Genomic DNA, 20737 nt, shown 5'->3' on the forward strand with positions numbered 1-20737 from the left:
GTGAATGACATGGTCAATCAAGCAATCAAGCAATTCATCCCATTGAGTTGAGTCTTCATTGTTCATACTTGCATCTATCTATTGTATGTTATAATATCTTGATACCAACCACAATGATGAAGCCGTCAAATAATACCCACGCAAGAGACATGATACACGGCCTATAACCATATCATCTTCCAGATAAGGTGTTCGGGTCTGCTCTGAACGCACTGATCAACAATACGAAACAACCTACGAGCATCCCAAACTTTACCTTGTCACGATCACAATTCAGCACAAGCACAAGCACAAGCACAAGCACATCAATCGTCATGGCAGTACCTTCTCCTACACCCGCTTCGAGAAAAAGTGGATTGACCAGATCACCAGCTGGTAATTATCTATCTTCAGCCATCAATAACAACAATAACAATGGTAATTTGACTTCTCCGTTGCGTGATCAAGGTCAAGGTCAAGGTAATTATATGATAAGATCGTCCAGTGGTAAGTTGACATTTATCCACGAGCATCCTTTGATCTTTCACCCCTTTTTATCTGATCGACACAGCCTTTGATTTATCTCTTTAATGGACTAATGAACTAATTGAAACTGGATCAACATGGAGCTGACTGATCTAACGTCTCTTCTTAGCGATATCCTCAACGTCATCCATCAATCCAAATCTATCTTCATACTCCTCTTCACCCAATACATCCACTCATCCAGGTCTGGGTCGAAGGAGATCAACGGACGCTTCGGCCGGTGGATTAGATTATTATTTCTCTTCTTTATCCGGTATAGGTGGATCAGGTCCATTATCATCCTCCTCATCTTCATCTTTGGGTATCTTCCCTTCATCCTCTCCTAGCTCTACCAACATCAACAATCGTACAACGCTCAATCCACCTTCAAACAACGGTATATCACCTGTGGGCAGCTTCGAGAGGGATTCGAAGAACGTTGGATATCTCCGGAACGAGGAGTTCGTCTCTCCCCCTGGGATGGGTTTGAGCTTCTCACCTAGTTCAATGAGCAGTACGGACGATAGGATATCAAGGGGTATAAGAGAAGCCAAAAGTCTTGGTAATCTGAATTTTAGAGCACAATCACAAACACAAAAACAGACGCAAACGATGGATTCACCAAAAGATGAAAAGACACCTAGGCAACCTTCATACCCTGATCCAACACCTAATCCTCCTCTTCCTACCAAAGCGCTCAACATGACCTACTCACCTAATGATGTGAGTATGAGTGGAATTAGGATGAACGACTTGTCTCCTGGAGGATGGTCTGAGACTTCGAAATATTCTAATACGGATGACGGTGCCCAGAGCACTTCGGCTTCTCCTTCTTATTTGTCTGTACGACCACCATGGAAGAAAGCTGGTGAAGATGGTGGATCAGGACAAGGACAAGGGTCAGGGGACGAATCGAGTGAAAGTAATTATTCGCCTGTGGGTTTCAAGATTCCAGGCAAGTTTGACTTTGAAGATGACTCGCCCCAAGATACAAACGATATATTGGATAATCAACAACCACAGCAGCAGAATGTTTGGGATATAAGATCAAGTATACAATCCACATCGACTTATCGTCCTAACACTAGTCATACAGGTATGGGAGTAGAAGAAGATACCTCACATAGGACACCAATCGCACCGGTAAATGATAACAATAGACCGGATATACGCCCACCACCTCAATTATCACTTAATCAATCGTATCATACATCATCACCTTCCGCTTCAGTAGTGGGAACACCCAAGAGATCACCTAATAGTAGGAGTGCAGGTGGAAGTTCACACCATACGCCTACTTCGTCCACTACGAGGTTGGGGTTGGGTTTCGATATCAATCAATTCTCCAAATCTGCATCTCCCTCAAGACCATCCTCGTCGCATCCCCATGGATATGATTATGATTCGACCGTGCCGCGGAGTGCACCCGCGGACAGAAGCGAGTTTGGGTTGAATCAAGAAGAAGGACGAGAACTATTACGGGAAGATGAGGACGATGAGGAGTTGTCGAAGAAGGAAAATAGGAGAAGTACTTTACCAGTCACTACTTCAACGTCAACTTCAAGTGGAGCAATTGTAGAATCCATGTTACCATCACCTAGTAGGAGTAGGGAGAATCTGCTGTCACCTGAGAAGTACACGGGTTCAAGGCAGAATGGTACCTCCACGCCTACTTTGAGTGAACGCAGGGGATCGACACCTAGTCCGAATAGAAGTCCGGAACCTCCTCCCAGAAGTGCTTTGAGACAACTGTGAGTGGTACCCTCTGTTTGAGCCGGATTTTGGTCATATGATGATACTGATTGTTCATTGACCATCACAGGCCCAACGCTACCAATATCGATGTTCTTGGTCAGTCGCCTAATCCACCTCCACGTCGGACATCTTCTCCACAATCCATCATCCAGACTCTTCCGCTCATCACACACACCCCGAATTCGCCAATGCCCTCACCCGATCGACCTACAAATTCTTCAGTATCAGTCAACTTAGATAAACCGCAACCCAAGCGACCGGACAGATCACCAGATAGACAACATTCTCCCGTATTTCCCTCTTCTGCCACTATCAACGATCTGACGGACATGTTAGGGGGAGCGATCGATGCGATTGGGTTGATCGATTCGAGGGATACTCCACCACCGACTATTGGTGAACCCGACAAGTTTGACAAGGATAAAAAGAAGAATTTGACGTTGAGACTTGAACCTGCTGCTGAAGTGTCTAACGATAGAGGTCCGATGACACCTACCTCGCTACCACAGAGGGGAACTTCATTGCCTGGACAATCGATTCCACCGTCAGTACCACAGCAACAAAGTCAAAGTCAACCCATACAGAGTAATACCGCTGTAGCCAACGGAAGAAGATCGACTCAACCTGAACTAAAACAAAAAGCATCGTCTATATTCTCTTTTGCATCTACATCAAAAGAGAATATCCATGTACAGTCTCCGACGTTGACGATATCGGTTAGGCCATGGCCTTCCGCGATGTTATATGGGAATATCAAGAGTTTGAAACATTCTGGAGATCGAGCAAAGGGGTATGCCAAAGCGATAAATGAGTTGAGTAGGAGTGAATCGGGTCTGAGGGAATGGTGTATTGCCAGTGGTGAGTTCGAGAATCTACTCTGACTTCATGATATGTCCAAGTGAGGAAGTCTTGATGGGACAATGAACCAGACTTGAAAACTGACGAATGTCTTTACATACCTAGTCAACCAAGTCAATCGAGCCCCTACCAAATCATCTGCTCTCTCTTCCCTAGGTGTCCGAGCCAACTCTGTTCCCTCCGCTATACCTCTCCCATACCAACTATCGCCGTATGACCCAACCCCGCACCAGCGCAATGTCTCTGCAGGATCGGAGTTTCCCATGAGAGCAGATTCGTACGCTGCCCGGGAGATCTCTCAGCGTGTGCTAGATCCAGAAGATCAACCTACTTCTTTACCCTCCAATTTACCTTATCCCCAACTCCAACAACAGCAACATTACCTCTCTTCGACGAGTGGAGGTGGACTAAAACCATCACAGTCCATGCAGAGTGTAGCGAGCTTCGCGTCGGGTAAAAAAGGATTTTTCAGTGCTATAAGTAAGAAAGGATACAAGAAAGAATCTTTATCACTTGGTCCACCAACTGGTCCGATCAGTAATATTAGAGGAGGAGGGTCATCGGTGAATAAGAAAGATATAAGGGGATTGCCTATATCCGGACCTCGATCGAATAGTCCTCAGAAATTACCATTGACACCTTCCTCCGATACTGGACTAACAGCTCCGAGAGTACAAAATTCAATTAGTGCGCCTACGGGACCTAGAGGACCTAGAGGAACGTACACACCTCCACCTTCTGGTTCCGGCTCATCGGGGCTGATGGATGCACCGGCAGCTGGAAGGTCAAGTTTGGATACTGGTTTAGCAAGGATGAATTATGGACAATCACAATCAGGAAGGAACAGTTTAGACGGTACTGCTGCTATAGCTGGAGCTGGGTATATACCTCCTCCCAGATCGAATCTTGCCGGTGGTAGTATCGCTGTCAAAGAAGAGGACCTGAGACAGATGAGTGATATTTTACCTCATGTTGAGAGAAATGTGTTGAGAGGGTATCTTGCGAGGTATGGCGAGAGTATGACTGCGATCGGGTGAGTTTGGTTTTCTACGTGGACGATATATGATGAGTGCTAACTTTGTAATTCCTCGTTGTAGAGCATATTTGGAAGATGACAAGAACGGGACGGTGATGAGAATGTGATATTTGGGAATTTAGTCCGTTGAAGTTATGAATGGACCTTGGATACTTATTCATACATACAAACATATGTAGCTCGCGAAATAATGTATCATGTGCTATTCTCTTCGATTTGCGATGTACAAGTGATACACACTGCACGATGTTAAGGTAAAATGCATATCATATGTACACAAAAACATATAATGACCTTTACCCGCTGACAAGTAAAGTATTACGACGAAAATTGAGCTACCAAATACTGACTAACGGAAGTAGGACTCAATGGTGCCCCCAAATCGGTGATGATAAAATCAATCAAATCAGGCGTAGTCACATCTACCATTGGATTAATCGATTCCATCTCTTTTGTCATTTCTACTCTATTTGCTCCTGATCCCTCAGTGGGTGTACCTGGGACAACGGGACTTCTAGATTGGGGAGTAGCTGATGTAGGTCGACTGAGGGGATTATGAGCTCCGATAGCAGGAGGGTGCGAATTAGGTATCAGCGTAGGGAACTCCAAAGGTATATTACTTGTGTGTTTCTCATTTGGAGAGATCGCGGTGGTAGTTGATGTTGAAGGGATAGGTAAATCTGTTTGAGATAAGGGATAATGTCTTAGGAATTTGTATGATTCGGCTAAGGCGTAGAATGGTTTTTGCATCGCTTTGGCTACGAGGGCGACTTGGTATGTCCCCACGGAGGATACGAGGCCCTATAAGTGTCGTAAAATCAGTTAGTGGTGATGGTGAGCGCAGGAAAAGGTAGAGAGCAAGACGAAGTGAATATGAGGCGGGATTGGAATGAGCGGTCATGTTATGCGAGGATAGCAAATTTGTTGAGGCAGGTAGTGCGCCGAGATGTGAAATCGTATGTGAAAAGAATAGAGGAGACAGGCAAGAGATTGGAGACGAGAGCAAGAAAGTCGGAAATGGAAAATGACCATCCGTTGCACTCACCCCACTCTCCACGACAGCTTCTGATCCGACCAACACCATATCCACTCTCTCCATCACGTACGCTACCGCACTGTCAAGTACGACCGTACATGGGATCCCATTGGCAGTCAAGACCTGATGTGTTCGCATACTAAATCAATTTGATGTTAATCATCAGCTTGGTGCTTTGTCCACTATATAGTCACCGTAAATTTACCCTAAACAAGCTGGTCTTGCCTCTAAGTACACCAGACACGGTTAAGATCAGCCATATCCTCCCAGTCAGACACGAAGGTACACTCACCAGTCACATAGACTTTTATACGCTTATGCTGCTTATGAGCTCTCAAGATAGTCTGGATAACCGTCCTCGAATAACTGTGCGTGAGGATCTAAACATGGCAAACGCAATCAGCTTAAATTTCAAAGATATTGCATAGCATACAGTCGTCGAAGTGACTACACATACCACACAATCATCTCGCAAGAAGCCAACAGCCAAATCCGCTATTTTCTCTCTACATTGAGGAGCCGTTATAGCGCAGAATGAACGGCCTTGAGAAATTAATGATCGCTTATATGATGGGAAGTCCTGTGGCCATCCATCACAAGAGTTAGTCAATGTCAAGGTTCTATCTAAAACGGGATGATAGTTGGTTGATAGACTGAGCTTACCTCTCCACCCATTGATAAAGCGAAAAATCTCTCCCATAATTGACATCCCGCTCTGACACCTAAACTGGGTTGAGTGTTAATTAAAGCTTGTCGTCCTATCGTAAGTTCTGAGGCGAGTCCAGTAACAGTCGAGGCTGTAGTCATTGAGGGGACCAGTCTCATCAGTACCCGAGTGACTTTGGACTAGAACTTGAACTTTGTGAGAATGTCGATCGACTCACCAGTCGAAGCTTCTATCAATTCTACCAAAGCTAAGATAGCTGCTATAGGGTGAGGAACCTACACATGCATTCTGTCAGGATCGGGTCTAATGGTCATAGATCACGAGAGCTTGGACGGTAGTCTATAGTGTAGAGGACTGATAGTGTTCTGATCGACTCACCTTGTCATCCTCTATAGCCCTCTTGTACGAATGTATAACATCGAAATTCTTTCCAGTTTGACTACCTGATGCGTGGGACTGTGCCCATGGTCTAGGAGCTCCCCTTGCAGATGGGACCGGTGAAAGTGATAGTGGACTTGCTACTTGTGCCATCTCGCTGTTGGTGTCGTCGGGTTAAAGTATAGAAAGGTGGAGATTTGTGGAATCTAAAGCAAAGAAATATGACGAAGGAAAGATTAAAAACAAAGAGAGCGAAGATTGTCGTCTCGAGTCAAGTTTGGTAACCGAAATTCATCTCTTAAATTGAACTCGCATTCCTATCTTTCGTGCAACTATCATCTCCTCATCTTTGATATAGTATATGCATACGATGTCGAAATCACCTATCACATGCCATGGTGAGCCATACTGCACGATCTATCATGTCCTAGCGGTTGATTCATGACATGTAGTGTTAGACGCTTCGGTTGGAAAACCAGCACCGGGAGTCAAAGTCTCTCTGGACGTTCTCAGCCTCACAGGTCAGGAGACTGCTAAAGAAGCTCCAAGAACACTTGCTAGCGGGTCAGTCGAATCCGCTCTTTCTCCCTCAGCGCTGCCATAAGCTGATGTCGGGAACCATAGAGAGACAAACGGCGATGGACGATGTTCCGACTTGCTGAACCCCGACACCAAACTCCCACCAGGTGTATACAAGATGACATTCCATAGTGGAGAGTACTTCAAGTCAAACAACGTCGATACTTTCTATCCGTTTGTAGAAGTGAGTACGATCTTTCATCTACAGTACAGTAGCTGATACATGAACATGCGAAGATAACATTCTCATACACCAATCCTGATCAACATTATCATATACCCCTTCTTATCAGTCCATTCTCTTATACCACTTATCGGGGCAGTTAGACGTAATACCATGAGCTTGACTGGGGGATAAACGTTCGTTGTATTCTACATATACTATGCATGATGTCGTGAACTGCTCCTTGTTTGATACCCAAGAACGTGTCGTTGTGAAACCGGATCGGCTATTGTTACGAGTACAACGAGATGACGTTCTTTCTTGATTTTCGTTCGGAAATCTTGATCATAACTTGTTTCTTTCATCTTCCATTCTGCATCGCAAATCATCAAACATAAAATGTCAAGAGTAGCTACATCATCTTTACTTCGCTCGACCAGTATTGCTCGCTCTGCCATTGCGAACCCTGCTAAGCGTATCCTTGGAGTGGAAGCTTTCACTAGCCCCCACCCATCTGGAATCGCTCATCTCAGAAGATGGAACAGTACCACAAGTACAAGTGATCAGCCTCCCAAACAGCCTGGAGCCGATCAATCGCAGAAGCCCGCAGAAAATCCTAACTCATCGAGACTCGAAACAGGTGGAAAGGGCGGATTGAAGATATCTTGGATATTCGGTGGTTTAGCAGGATTGGGAGCTCTAGTAACCATATATGGATTGTGAGTGACGGTTCCGAGACCGTAGCAAACTAATTGCTAGCATCTCGACCGAAAAATGCTCATATTTTCATGTGAGACAGACTGGAATTCTACTCAACTCTGCAAACATGGCCTAAAGCAGTGAGGATACCGCTCCGAGCAGCGTTGAAAGCGAAATTGAGACAGGATTATATGAAATCTGAGAAATACTTTAGGGAGTGAGTATGACCAACATTACTTAGCGAAACCCAATCATATATCTTCCGAGGGCAAGCTGATTGTATCACTGTTCCATAGAGCATTAGAAGTAGCTTTGACGTTAGGTCCCTCGGCCCTCGAACCAGAACCATTACAGAAGATAACAGGTATATACGTTGAATTGGCCAATGTTTTAGAGTTGATGGGACAGAGAGTAACTGCTTTCGAGGAATTACGAAATGCCGTTGACCTTCTGGGTCCTAAGCCAATCAGACAACCTGGGTTAGAAGGATCAGGAGAATGGATAGGACAAAATTACAGATTAAACGATAAAGATCACATTAGGGCGATTGGGCTGTATCAGAAATTAGGTCAAATATCATTAGATGTATCCAATTCTACAAGAGCACCCTCCTACACTCCTCCAACTAGATCTGAATATGAAATCAGTACGCCAACAGGAAAGAAGGTAGAAAATTGGAATGAGGCTTCTGAATACTATTTGTCCTCAGCGTTGACAGCTATGCTCAAATTGGGCTTGACTAAATCCACCACTCCGACAATCGGTGTTAGTAATCAGGATCAGCAGGTGGTCTTGGGACGGGATGTGGACTTACCCTCGGGGGGAATATCAGAAGATGCGGATCAAGGTGGTTCAGTGGATAAAAGAGGATTAGGAATGACGATGGAATCTCTCTCCGAGGTGTATGCCAAGAAAGGACAATATGATCTAGCCGCTCAACTGCTCTTGCAAGCTGTCTCTCTCCTGCTACCCCCTGGTAGTCAGGCAACTCCTCCGGTCAGAGATAGGTGTCAAGGTGAGCCAGTCTAATGAATCCCCCAGACTTGTGATATAGCTGACACGTCCAATCCTGATCTGCACACTTATCCAGCTGCTATGGTGCGTGAATCTTCCTTTGCCCAAGTGAATCAACCTCGAAGAAATAGCTTGCGCTGACATGTCGGAATGAAATAGTTGATGACGACCATATCCTCCCACGCATTGAAACAATCCTCACCCCAGATAAATGCCGGCAAATCAATCAAGATCTCCAAATCATGGTCATTACGTTCATTGCAGTTATCAGAAGAAGCACTGCGAGATTCTGAATCTGAGAATTATAAGGATTCGCCATACGAAGCCTCCATAGCTATCTGTTCAAGAGCTAAGAGTGTAGGATTGTATAACCTGGGAATGTTAGCTGAGGTATGTCTCGCTCCTACTTTGCTTGAATCGGTCATCCTATCTCTTTTATATGTGGATCTCAGGCTGATAGAGTGCCTCTTCACTTGGTATAGATGGAAGGTGACCTGCCCGGTGCACTGAATCTCTTCCAGAAATCACTCTCGGCGTCAAGGGAAACGGGCTTCAAAGAAGGTAAAAGGGAAGCAGCAGCTGCCATACGTCGAGTGCAGTCGTTGGGCGGCTAGGTACAACATAAGGATAGTACGGACATATGCATCGTAGACAATAGTCAGCTCAACCCTATCTTCTTTACGGTATACCGACTTCGTGATCAGCCAGAAATAGGCATCGCTCCCATGAATGGTTCATTTCCTTCTTGTCTAGTGTCCACCATTCTCTTTGAGAGTCTCTGGGATGGAGTCACGAGGTACAATCCACCTGGGATCTATGTAATCGGCATTAATCAACGATTCGCCACTGTAAGATAGCGTATCGTTTCTTAGAGACCTTGCTTCAACGGTATACCCCCATGACGATGCGCCACTGTGAGATAGCGTATCATCTCTTAGAGACCTTGTTTCTACGGTATACCCCCATGGGTTGAGGGTGTAGCCTTCACCAAGACCTTTGACTCGCTCGATCAGATCGGTGTAAGGCAATGAACAGTATAGGTAGGATCCCTTGAAGGTATTCGATTGTGAAAAGTCTATAAATGCCATATCTCTAAAGTGTGCGTTGAAAACTTTCACACTATCCGGACGGGCGGCAAGCACGATGGACCTTCCGTTGATCACCTTCGTTGATCTGCTCCCATCCCATACAGGCTTAGTGTAGATAAATCTCGGGTCATTATTAAACACTGTACTTGAAATACGCCACTCAACCCGATATTTGATCTCCTCACTTGCGTCCGGATCTCTCGCAAATCGAGACAAACTTTTCAGACCATTCTTCATGATCTTATTGTGATTATCCTTGGCGGTATCGTGCACAAGAAAGACATAATCATTGCCTAGAGATTCTCCCGAAAGGCTTGACGGATCTAGCAGGTCCGAAGGTTGCACGAATAGTTTGGCTTCCTCAGGGGATATTCGCTGTCGAACGGCGCGGCAGTGAGCTGTTTAAGCGTCTTATAACGCTGGACAGAAGTATGTGAAAATGCTTATTGAAGACATCTTTGGAAGTTCTATCAAAGTGATTGCCACTATTGGTTCATCGAGTCGCACGGTCTGGGAGGCTTATTGTATACGGTAATGGTAGGAGATTGCACGTCACGCGTTGTCGAAATGCAAATAGGTCTAGTCTGGTCCGAGGCAAGCTGTGTGGGGAAAAAGATCGCTGGGAGAATCATGGGTATGGGAAGTCGAACAGGCCATGGGGCTTATATATTCTATTGTCGGGACAACAACAAGTTACGTTGTGGTCGTACAAAGGATAGCAGGTTGAAAGGGACGACATGGTGTATGACGACACGCCGAGGGTGACTCATGGTGATGAAAGGACAATTCGATGTCTTACATGACTCATGTCAGCCTTCGTGCAACGGTCCTCTGTATATGTATGTACTCGTATATACCTGATAAAAGGACATCCACTGTTGAGTCGGTCGGCCGATCTTAGCGTATGTGCCTGTGCTCCGAGACTGGCAGGGCACTCGCACGCCACAGGCTCCGTCCATCCTCACCATCGTCATCATCCTCATAACCGAAGCTAGTTGTCTCACTTTGTGAGGATACATAGCAAAGCTGGTGCCGATGCAATTAACATTCCTCGGCAGTTGCTTGTTTGCAGAATCAAACAGTATAAGTATAGTACATGCACAGGATGAGTATCATGCAGGTCGATGACCATCGCACTTATTCCCTGGAACTCAATATACGACTGGCATCCAATTGCACACAGCTGAACAAGACTGAATCAAAGCGCACCTCACCTCAACTATTGAAGCGACCAAAATTGCCAACACGATGAAACAAGTGGAAGTCTACCAAGGACTTAATAACAACTACTACACTCTCGATCATGGTATCAAGCCACTAGTCTCTATCAAACAATACACATGGACCGAATTCTTCTGGTTCTGGGTAACGTTGCCTAAACAGGTTATGAGCATTGGTCGATGGGTGAGAGACGAAGAACATAGGGATGAATGGGATCCTACGTATATCATACCGACTGGTCCGTTCCAGAAGCATGTGGTGATAGTTGATAGACCTAAGGATAGTACTAGGTAGATCGGCAAGTGCAAATTTAGAAGATGGCAAGTGTCTTTTGAGCGAAAATCTAGAAGCTGTGACGATTCTTTCGCTGATCATGGATTTGGTCACTACATTGTAGGTAGTGCCGACAAGTATCAGTATCCTCGCGTGGGGTATTACGCTAGAAAATCTGTTGTATCCTCAAGGTCCCTCCCATTGTACCACGGTAGATATTTCTGGATATTCGCGTAGACCCCGGTGACGGAATTAATCATATTTCATGCAGTATAAGAAGTCGTCAAAAATGCATCATCAAATCTCTCATAAAGTCATTATATACAAATTCAACCAACTATCCACTTTGCCTTGATTCTCTTCGTCGTTATGATTCGGTGCAGGGTATATAATCCGATACAATCACAATTTGGGTATTTCTCCTTTGCTTTTGACTTCCGTTTGTCGTCAAACGATCCAATGTTCTCTCATCTCTATTTTTGAGATGAGAATGCCTTCCGGGTATTCCTTATCGATTCCATCATCCATATCCGTTTAGCCAATCGGTCTGACTGTCCTTTCGGGCCCGTAATCTATCAGCGAGGACCAGCCTCTGATCTCTATCGATCTAACATCTACTTCCTTTCCAAGAATCCTGCATCGAAAGCTCCCATTGACCTCCTCCCTATAGGGTAAACCGCTGAGCTTTCCCTCAACGTCGCGATCAATCTCTCACAGACATTTGAGGGATATGAGAGCGACTCGACTTGACCGCCCGGTCCAAATCCAGGTAGACTTTCGAAACTATCGAGTCAAATCATATCATGTCAGCTTTCAGGATTCAACCAGATACAATCGGTTAATTTTGAACCCACTCATTCTCTGAGAACGGTTCAACCACTTTGTACATGATCTTTGAAGCCCGCAGTACTTTCTGATTCGCACCGGCACCCAAACCATTATGATTTGAAGGTTGAGAAGGTTGTTTACCTCCTATCGAAGATGCTATTGAAGATCTTCTCGAAATCCTATTCCTCTCGTTGTGCTCTATCGTTGTGGATTTACTTAACGGTGATGGTAAAGGGGATGAATCGCTTGGTCGAGCGTATGACATTTTCACTGAAGGGTTGAATAACCATAACTAAGTTTTCCACACCGATCAACACTTGGTCAACCCATCTTTTCTATGTCAGTAATTGCTATATGAAGGGGCAACTCACGTAAATCTTCTTATCGCCCGTTTCTTCGTCGGAAATTATAAATCGATGACTAGCATGAGCTTGTGATAATTCGAGCATGTCCGAGATGATGAAGAGAGAGAGTGGGGATCGGATGTATCTATCCTCAGACCAGCAAGATCAGCTGTTGATCATGGATTTCCTCGGTCACAACTGCCATGAAACTCACTCGACCTTGTCATCCTCCTCATTCTCCACCAAGAGGGATACAGCCCATTTCGAGAACCTGACAGTTCCATGACCTGGCTTATCATCGTTTGCCCGTTGTTTGCCCAAAATTTCTCCACAATGGCAGAAGACGACATTCCATGGTTCGCTCTATATACGAAATCAGTGTCAGCCACAACTACTCCAAAGGTGGATTCATCGACGCGTGCAGATTTTTCGGTACGAAATGCAAGATGTGGTCTCGGGAGTAGCTTCCATCCAATAGATCATGATGGATCAAAGTTTGATCATCCCTAGACTTTCTGATAAATTTGATATAGGACCTTTGTATCAGTCAAAAGAGATGTGGTTATCTCCTATCCCAAGTATCTGCGGCCCTCCGCTCTCGACAAGATCAAACAGAGATGAAACTGACAGAGAGCTTCATCTTGTCATCCCTTGAAGAGAGATGGAGAGGAGAACAATTGGGATCATCCACTGGGATAGGGGGATGAAGACCTTCTTATAGCCCATGTGTAAAACGGCATACGACGAGAAAGCGCAATCTGAATCATCGGAAAGGGAGAACTCACATCACTGCCATTCTCAACGTGGATGTTGCCCTGTTTCACCCTTTCCTTGCCAACTAGCAGATAACTACCGCCAACTAAGACACCCCCATCCTGAGGCCAGAATCCTTCCTTCGTCCGTTCAGCGAGTCGAGCAGTGAACGATGGGTCGTTATGACACATCCAAACTTCCACCATCTCCGCCCAGTGTTCACTCGGTAGATCTTTATACGAGGTATCCCAATGATCGTATGGTAGAGTGGATAGTTCGCGATCACACGAAGTACAGCAAAGCGCTCGGGCTTGAATATCGCGTAGTTCTGGTGCAGATAGCGGGTATGTGGGTAAAAGGGATGCTGCAGCAGGAGGCAAGGGTTGAGCGATGAGTTTAGCTTCGAGATAAAGTGCTTGAGCAGTGAATATCACTGATTGTCCAGGCTCGACAGGGGCGGGTAAAGTGATTCGAGTGGACATTGAGGGATCTTTCCTAGAAGTGATTATACCTTCCTCGTGATCTGAAGAAGTACTTTCGACTTGCAATTCCAGGTTTGATGAGACGCCAATACCGTGTAGAGTGATTTGCACGGAACGGAGGTTCTCTTGATGTTCGGCGACGTATGTGATGTTGTTCACGTCTTGACATATTTTCACAGTAAGCTTGAGATGCAGTAGAACTTCAAAACTTTAGATAGCTCACCAAAACCATAACTAGCTTTTAGCCCCAAATGGACACTTCCTCTTCTCACCAGCCCAGCGAGCTTCTTGAAAGCAGTAGGGGTACTTCTTCCCGAAGTGCTCTTCTTGCTCAAGCCATCTTCGAGAGGTACAGAATTACTTCTTGATCTGCCCATTTCCACACTGCCTTCACCACTACCACTGGAAGCTCGGAGTAAGGCATCGCCCCCTAATGAGCGTCTTCGATCAGGACCTCGACTCATCAAAAAGTCTTCGACGGTGACAAGCTCGAATGGATCTTCCACTTTCTCTCCATTTAAACCGTGTCGAGGTGTAGGAGGTAAGGAGTCTTGATCGTGTAGTCTACCTGACAACGAGTAATCTATCAAAGTCTCAATCAAGGATGCTCTTCGGTCAGATACCCTCGGTACAGTCGCATCTTGATCATCCAGTCTTCGCTCTCCCGATTGATCCATCAAATCACGGAGGAAGTGATCTCTCTGATATCAAACACAAAGACAAATTGAGTCAATTGTCTCATTTACATCGTTCATGGTAGGTCGAACTTACATCTCTGAGATCTCTGGCTCTTGCTAATTCAGCGTCCACACTGCCCATCATGGAATCTTGATCTTCCAATCTTCTAGCTTCCGCTTGATCGACGATACGATTTATGAATCGGTCCCTCTGATTTTGCAAGAACGGCAGGAAGTCAGCTCATATGCAGGAAGTCAGCTCAGACACGATCACTACAGCATAGTGCTGGATCATGACAGCGTGCAATATCTAGCTTTGGAATGTACACCTTCTTGCACTTTCCTGGTAGATAGAGATCAACTCACCGTCCGCTTCTCCCATCCATCTCCATCAGCTCTCTGACCATCTTCTACCCTAATCCTCCTTTTCCCATGAGCCCTCTCAATCTTATCCCAGATCTCCTCTAATTCCTTCATCTTCTGCCTTTCCAATTTCATCTTATCTTCTTTACTCATGCTTCTCTCATCCACTACTCCTCGAGGAGATTTTAGGTTCAACTTCAATTCGACTCTCTGATCGTGTAACCTCGGTGCGATCGACGATAGTCTCTCGATTGCAAAAGTCAGCGAGTCCAGCTCCTGTAACATCTTTTCTCTTGTTGCCGTAGGTCCATTGGACGGGGACGGTTCTTCCAGTTGTTTTGATTTGATAGGAGAAGATGGTCCAGCTTGATCCTGATCTGGGTTTAGGTTCTCGTCGGAATGTATATCATGATATGAAGGTAGTAAAGATGAATTATCTGTTTGAGAAACCGGTCGATGTTGATGGTTCAAGAATTGTTCGTAGGAGGGTGGTAATCCATTATCCGTTCCGAAGATTGACGAAGTACTGGAATTAGTCTGCTTCAACTTCGGATCCTGTGGATCCTGTTCCCGTTCTTCAACCGAATCTGAATATGCAGCGCCACCTTTTGATAAGCTGACTATAGCGAAACTCAAACTTTCCAACCTCTGCCAAGCTAATTCTTCTCTTACAACTTTAATAGCAGGATGCAATTCGCCTTCTTTCCTTTCTAACTGCGATTCTTCTTGTCGTGGTACTTCCATATCATCCTGCAATCTAGCATCCTGCAGACCCTCTAGCAGATTTGTCAAAGCATTGAAAGAATTCTTGATTTTGTTTTCCTGAGGTTCATCTTCATCGGGTTGGGGGTTATCAGGGAAAGTGTGAGTATGTGATGCAGAAGGCGTAGGATTTGTAGAGGGTGGTAACAACTCGTCTAGTTCGTATGTTACTTCTAAAAGATCTGTGAGAGCCGAGGCTAGTTGAGAACTTGACTCTGATAAGCCGGTCCCATTCGAGGTAGAAGTGGAAGATGGATCGGGTAAGAGGGAAGAGAGGGCATTGATGCATGATTGTTGGACTGATGAGAGGTAATTGCGAGCGTTTTGCTAATCCGAGCGATCAAAAGTTCAGCAACAGTCACCCTTTGAGGGAATAATTACAGACCAGACCAAGTGGCCTTGAAGATCAGAGGCGGTGGATTGTATTGTATTGGATGACCTCACATACCTTGCTACCTTCACTCCTTGTAAGAAATCCATTCCCATTAACCCCCGAAGAAGAAGAAGTTCCAACCAATTGATGTAATGGAAACGGTTCGGGTGGGGGAGGTAGTTGATCTATATCATCTTGCTGCGGCGGGTGTTGCTCTACCGGCCGTGAAGCTTCCATCTCGTTCTATCGGATCATGTATTGTGAGGGGTTCAGAGTTCGAGTTCATGAGAGTAAGACATGTACACCTGACTTAGATATACAGTAGGTCGTACTGCCAAATTTCCATCAAAGGACTGCGGAATGGGTATCGACCGAGCCTAGTAGACTACTCCAGATCTGATTCTCGTATCGATCAGCTCCAGGTTCAATGATGGTAATTTTGCTATTATCAACTACATATGTCGTTTATGCCCCACAAGGCAATCACCGAGCAGTCGTCAATGATATGGAGATATGTAAAATGAAGAGAAGAGTGGTGAGTAGCGATTGACAGGTGATTTCGATAATCGATCTCGGAATGCAAATGTCATAGCGCGCTTAATCCCACATTCCACACACACACGAATACACAGTTTCATACTATTCAAGTGGCTATCTCGTAGAAACCATCTAAAAACACACAAGTGGGACCAATCATTCATTCACAAACATATGCTAACATCATTCATGTCACACCCGAGTCTATCCCATTACTCCAGAGCATCGTTGATTATCTGCTCAACTTCCTTCTTATGCCATTCTCCAACAGCTACAGCCGTGGTCGCTCCACTGGATCTACCTGCATACCTTACTTGACTTTTGTATCCTACATTGTCAAGAACAGCTTCCAAACGAGGTTTGAGGTAAGACCAAGCACCTTGATTGGAAGGTTCTTCTTGAGCCCACACAATCTCTTTATTCTTGTTCTCGTCTTTCGAAAGAACCTTCTCAAGTTCTTTATAAGGGAAAGGTGATAGTTCTTCTACACGAATCATGTTTACCGAAGATAGTTTGTCGGATTTGGTTAATGCCTCGAGAAGGGTGTAATAGTGTTTGCCAGAACATAGGATGACTCTCTTTGCCGAGGGGTCAGTGGGACCTTCAAGAATCGGTTGGAAGGTCGTTCCGGGTGTCATGTCTTCCAAGGCAGAAGCTGCAAGCTATGTAACAAAATACATCAGTGACAAGCCCAGACATCAGGAGGCGCACTAGGAAACATACCGGAGATCTCAAAAGACCCTTGGGAGAAGCAATGATCAAAGGTCTTCTGTAATTCCTCTTGATCTGTCTTCTGAGTAAATGGAACAACTGAGCAGGAGTAGAAGGATTAACGAAAGTGAGGTTGATGTCTCCGTGAGTGTTGGAGGTCTGCGAGTCATTTGAGAGCTAAAATAGAGTAAGAGCACTTATCAGTTGTATTCACTTGGCCTCGAGACGAGAGGTAGTTGACATACCTGCAAAAACCTCTCGATCTTACAAGAAGAATGTTCAGGTCCTGCACCATCATAACCATGAGGTAGCATCATGACGAGACCACTTTGCTTGAGCCATTTAGCTAAACGAGTTGGGTCAGCTGTCGCTCACTTACCTACTACTATAATGATTTATACGACATGGAACCGACTGCTTACCTTGTGCACCCACAATGAAGGTATCAATCATACTCTGAGCACCATTCATGAAATCGCCGAATTGAGCTTCCCATATGGGTAACAGCTTAGGATTCGACCATGATAACCCAACTTCGAAGCCAAGGACTGCCATCTCGCTCAGAGAGCCTGAATCATGCCACGAACCCTATGAGCTAGGGTTACCAGGGTGAACAAGCGGACTCACTATTGGCAAGTTCGAGCTTTCCAGCACTTTCACCCAGCTCTTCGTTAAGAGGGATAATGCAGGATTCCGTTTTCTGATCAACGAACATCGCGTGTCTATGACGGACGGCATTAGCTCCTGCTATGATCTTTTATTCATTTTTTATTCATTTTAGAATGCCGAGCTGCCAACATACCTTTGAGAGAAGGTACCACGCCCCACATCCTGACCTGATATTCTCACATCATACCCTTCTTTCAGGAGGGATCCAAAAGCCATAGCTTCGGCAGTGGCAAAGTCCACTTTGTTTTCCAGCGACTTCAATCTAGATGAAATATGTCGTTTCAATCTTGAATGTATGTTCTGGCAATGTAATAATATCAGATGTGTTGCTCTGCGAGTGATATGGTGGACAGCTGAAACTTACAAAGCTTTCAGGCAGAGTGACACTGGCTTTCGCGATATTCGTCAACTCGCCCTTGTTCACACCAGTATCAGGATGATGATCGGCCTCAGATCCAGCGGGCCATACGTAGTCCTTCCATTTGCCTTCCAACATATCGGATTTAGGCTTATAGTTCTCCATCTGACTGAACTGAGCTTCTAGATGTTCGTTGTAGGCTTTTCGAGCTTGAGAGGCACTTTCTTCGGTTAATACACCTTGTTCCTATCCACAATTGTCAACCATGAACCGCAGTCTCCGAAGGAAGGTATGAATGGACTCACTTTGAGACGAGCCTCATAGATCTCGGGAACACTCTTCCTACCACGAATCTTTTCGTACATCTTGGCTAGGATGAAGCATTCATACTTCAGTAACTAGCCCTATCTCTGCCTACAGGCTGGCTGACACAGTACTCACGCTGTGTATAAGCAGGTTCATCCAGCTCATTATGTCCCCATCTTCTATAACAGATCAAATCAATGACGACATCTTTTCTGAACATCTGTCTATATCTAAATGCTATATCTACGGCTCGCGCGACAGCTTCGGGGTAATCGCCATTGACGTGAAGTATGGGGCATCCAATCATCTTTGCCACATCAGAGGAGTAGACGGACGATCGAGCCAGTGAAGCGGGGGTGGTGTACCCAATACTATAGTAAATCCCTTCTATCAGCCTACATTCTCTCCCGTGACCATACATGAGGCAGAGTACCAGAAACCACATACTTGTTGCTACAAAGGCAATACACATCATCAGCAAATTTTTAGACCTACACAGAGTGATTTGAATAATCACTCACTTGACAATGATGTGTACTGTTCCCCCACTTCCAAAGTGCGGTAACCCACTCAAACCCAGCGATTCACTTACTACCCCTTGGCCCGCAAAGGCAGCATCACCATGTAGTTGAACGCACATAGCTTTGTCTCCTAATTGACATTCCTTAGGAGAGCTTTTAAGCAATTCCATCTGTTTCGATCTCGTCACACCGAGCGCAACGGGATTAACAGCCTCCAGGTGACTGGGGTTCTGTAACATCTTGACATTGACATTTACTTTGCCGTCGCGGCCGAAAGGAATATCACGAGTAGCCGAGAGATGACTGATCACGTCGCCTGTGGCACCTGGAGCAGTGGAAGGGTCGAACTCCGCTTTGCCTCTAATTTTGGTGAACAAAGCCGTAGGTGAGAAGTCCAATAGGTCCGGATCACATAATAAAGATAATCTACCTCTGTGCGGAAGAGAGAGGACAATTGAGGATATGCCGGATTTGGCCGATACTTCGAACAAGGTCGATAAGGCTGGTAACATGCTTTCGGCACCTTCGCATCCTATTTTCAGTGATGAAATCAACATGATCGTCTTAACGTATGGGTTCCGTCCAATAAAGAGAATATATGGCTTACCATATCTCTTCAAATTGGGGAACTTTTTACCCAAGAATCTATCCAGCTCTTCACTCCTCATCAACAGCTTCCAGATCTGTTTCTTACGTTCCGCCTCAAATGGTTCGGGAAAGGACGAAGCTTCAGTCTCTACATGGTGAGAGAACCACCTAAGATTGACATTTCATAATAATCCCAGTCAGTCCACGTAGTCCATACGAGGAAAAAGCGACTTACAATCTTTCATTCTTCTCGGGACAATGCATATACTCAAATCCGATCTTGTCAACGTATACTTCCATGAGATGCTTCTCGATCTCTTCAAGAGATTTGGACACGTTCGATCCTTCTCCAGTCTCGGTTCGCTCCGGCGCAGCTGTCGAAGGAGGAGTGGTAGGTCTGAGTGAAGGTGGTGTATGCAGAATACCTTGTAAAGGATATGATTGAGTCTTCTGAAGACCGTATCGAGAAGCGTCCAATGCTCCAACCGGACTGGATTTCGAGATATGTCAGTGGAACATATGATCTATAGAGAGGCGATTTACTCACTCTCTGTCCATCAGATCCAGAGGATCAATCTGTGCTGCACGATGTCCATGTCGACGGACAGACTCGACGTATCGCAACAGAGGTGCATTCGCGTTTCTTAACGATATCATTATAACAAGTCAGCTCGATGGCACCCACCATCTAAGTGTAGATGACCCACCTGTTATCCAGCTCTTCTTGGGTATCTATACACTACAGCTCAGCGGGTATTTCTGTATATCAGACTCAAGCATAACACTAACGACTACTCACAATCTGGCAGTTGATACTTCACAGGTACTCTATAACCAAAGGTAGCATCGTCATGGTACAATCTCACTCGTCTCTGACTGACTTTAGAGAGTACGAGGCGTTTGTCTATTCGTTTAATCCACATCTTCCTGAAAGCTTACGGCCTATGATTGGGAGAAGACAATAGGAAGGAGGGGCATATCTCAATACAACCCCTTTCCATGCTTATATATATTCGTGCTCACGCTGGTATGATGGAGAATCTGCCGCGACTCATGATCAGACGAACGACGAGACATGGTGATAGTGGTGGTGACAGCAGTGAGTATAAGCGCGTATTACCCCTCGAGAGATGTCAGATGTCAAATACAATTGAATGGGACCAACCGGTAAATCACAAGACCGATCTGATCATC

General features: G+C 45.3%; 8 protein-coding genes across 8 annotated transcripts; 4 read left to right on the forward strand and 4 right to left on the reverse strand.

Moving 5' to 3' along the window:
- Nucleotides 1-314: 314 nt before the first annotated feature.
- On the forward strand, nt 315-4260 carry L199_000910 (uncharacterized protein; the record flags this gene model as incomplete). Its single annotated transcript, XM_064886668.1, has 5 exons — nt 315-486; nt 635-2255; nt 2327-3117; nt 3223-4150; nt 4215-4260. The coding sequence occupies 5 exons, from the start codon at nt 315-317 to the stop codon at nt 4258-4260; spliced, it is 3558 nt and encodes a 1185-aa protein (XP_064742740.1).
- A 211-nt stretch (nt 4261-4471) lies between these two features.
- Nucleotides 4472-6387, reverse strand: L199_000911 (uncharacterized protein; the record flags this gene model as incomplete). Its single annotated transcript, XM_064886669.1, has 8 exons — nt 4472-4954; nt 5199-5328; nt 5395-5416; nt 5482-5569; nt 5647-5769; nt 5853-5986; nt 6074-6131; nt 6235-6387. The coding sequence occupies 8 exons, from the start codon at nt 6385-6387 to the stop codon at nt 4472-4474; spliced, it is 1191 nt and encodes a 396-aa protein (XP_064742741.1).
- A 217-nt stretch (nt 6388-6604) lies between these two features.
- Nucleotides 6605-7140, forward strand: L199_000912 (hydroxyisourate hydrolase; the record flags this gene model as incomplete). Its single annotated transcript, XM_064886670.1, has 4 exons — nt 6605-6632; nt 6687-6798; nt 6859-6997; nt 7051-7140. 4 exons carry the CDS (start codon nt 6605-6607, stop codon nt 7138-7140), a joined length of 369 nt encoding a protein of 122 aa, XP_064742742.1.
- A 235-nt stretch (nt 7141-7375) lies between these two features.
- Nucleotides 7376-9303, forward strand: L199_000913 (uncharacterized protein; the record flags this gene model as incomplete). The annotated part of the gene is made up of 6 exons (XM_064886671.1): nt 7376-7695; nt 7776-7892; nt 7972-8690; nt 8766-8773; nt 8849-9079; nt 9172-9303. The coding sequence occupies 6 exons, from the start codon at nt 7376-7378 to the stop codon at nt 9301-9303; spliced, it is 1527 nt and encodes a 508-aa protein (XP_064742743.1).
- Nucleotides 9304-9438: 135 nt separating this feature from the next.
- L199_000914 (uncharacterized protein) lies at nt 9439-10014 on the reverse strand (the record flags this gene model as incomplete). Its single annotated transcript, XM_064886672.1, has 1 exon — nt 9439-10014. The coding sequence occupies one exon, from the start codon at nt 10012-10014 to the stop codon at nt 9439-9441; it is 576 nt and encodes a 191-aa protein (XP_064742744.1).
- A 1011-nt stretch (nt 10015-11025) lies between these two features.
- L199_000915 (uncharacterized protein) lies at nt 11026-11292 on the forward strand (the record flags this gene model as incomplete). The annotated part of the gene is made up of 1 exon (XM_064886673.1): nt 11026-11292. One exon carries the CDS (start codon nt 11026-11028, stop codon nt 11290-11292), a length of 267 nt encoding a protein of 88 aa, XP_064742745.1.
- A 593-nt stretch (nt 11293-11885) lies between these two features.
- Nucleotides 11886-16090, reverse strand: L199_000916 (uncharacterized protein; the record flags this gene model as incomplete). Its single annotated transcript, XM_064886674.1, has 10 exons — nt 11886-12054; nt 12126-12391; nt 12471-12588; nt 12658-12806; nt 13229-13839; nt 13902-13965; nt 14032-14379; nt 14450-14566; nt 14722-15807; nt 15929-16090. The coding sequence occupies 10 exons, from the start codon at nt 16088-16090 to the stop codon at nt 11886-11888; spliced, it is 3090 nt and encodes a 1029-aa protein (XP_064742746.1).
- A 512-nt stretch (nt 16091-16602) lies between these two features.
- L199_000917 (oxoglutarate dehydrogenase (succinyl-transferring), E1 component) lies at nt 16603-20466 on the reverse strand (the record flags this gene model as incomplete). The annotated part of the gene is made up of 16 exons (XM_064886675.1): nt 16603-17052; nt 17114-17278; nt 17347-17447; nt 17524-17670; nt 17729-17823; nt 17904-18070; nt 18135-18374; nt 18434-18498; nt 18570-18805; nt 18882-18887; nt 18956-19487; nt 19563-19711; nt 19779-20033; nt 20091-20186; nt 20251-20275; nt 20343-20466. The coding sequence occupies 16 exons, from the start codon at nt 20464-20466 to the stop codon at nt 16603-16605; spliced, it is 2853 nt and encodes a 950-aa protein (XP_064742747.1).
- Between the last annotated feature and the right edge of the window lie 271 nt (nt 20467-20737).

Source organism: Kwoniella botswanensis, chromosome 1, assembly GCF_036426115.1.
Source record: "Kwoniella botswanensis chromosome 1, complete sequence".
NCBI lineage: Eukaryota > Fungi > Basidiomycota > Tremellomycetes > Tremellales > Cryptococcaceae > Kwoniella > Kwoniella botswanensis.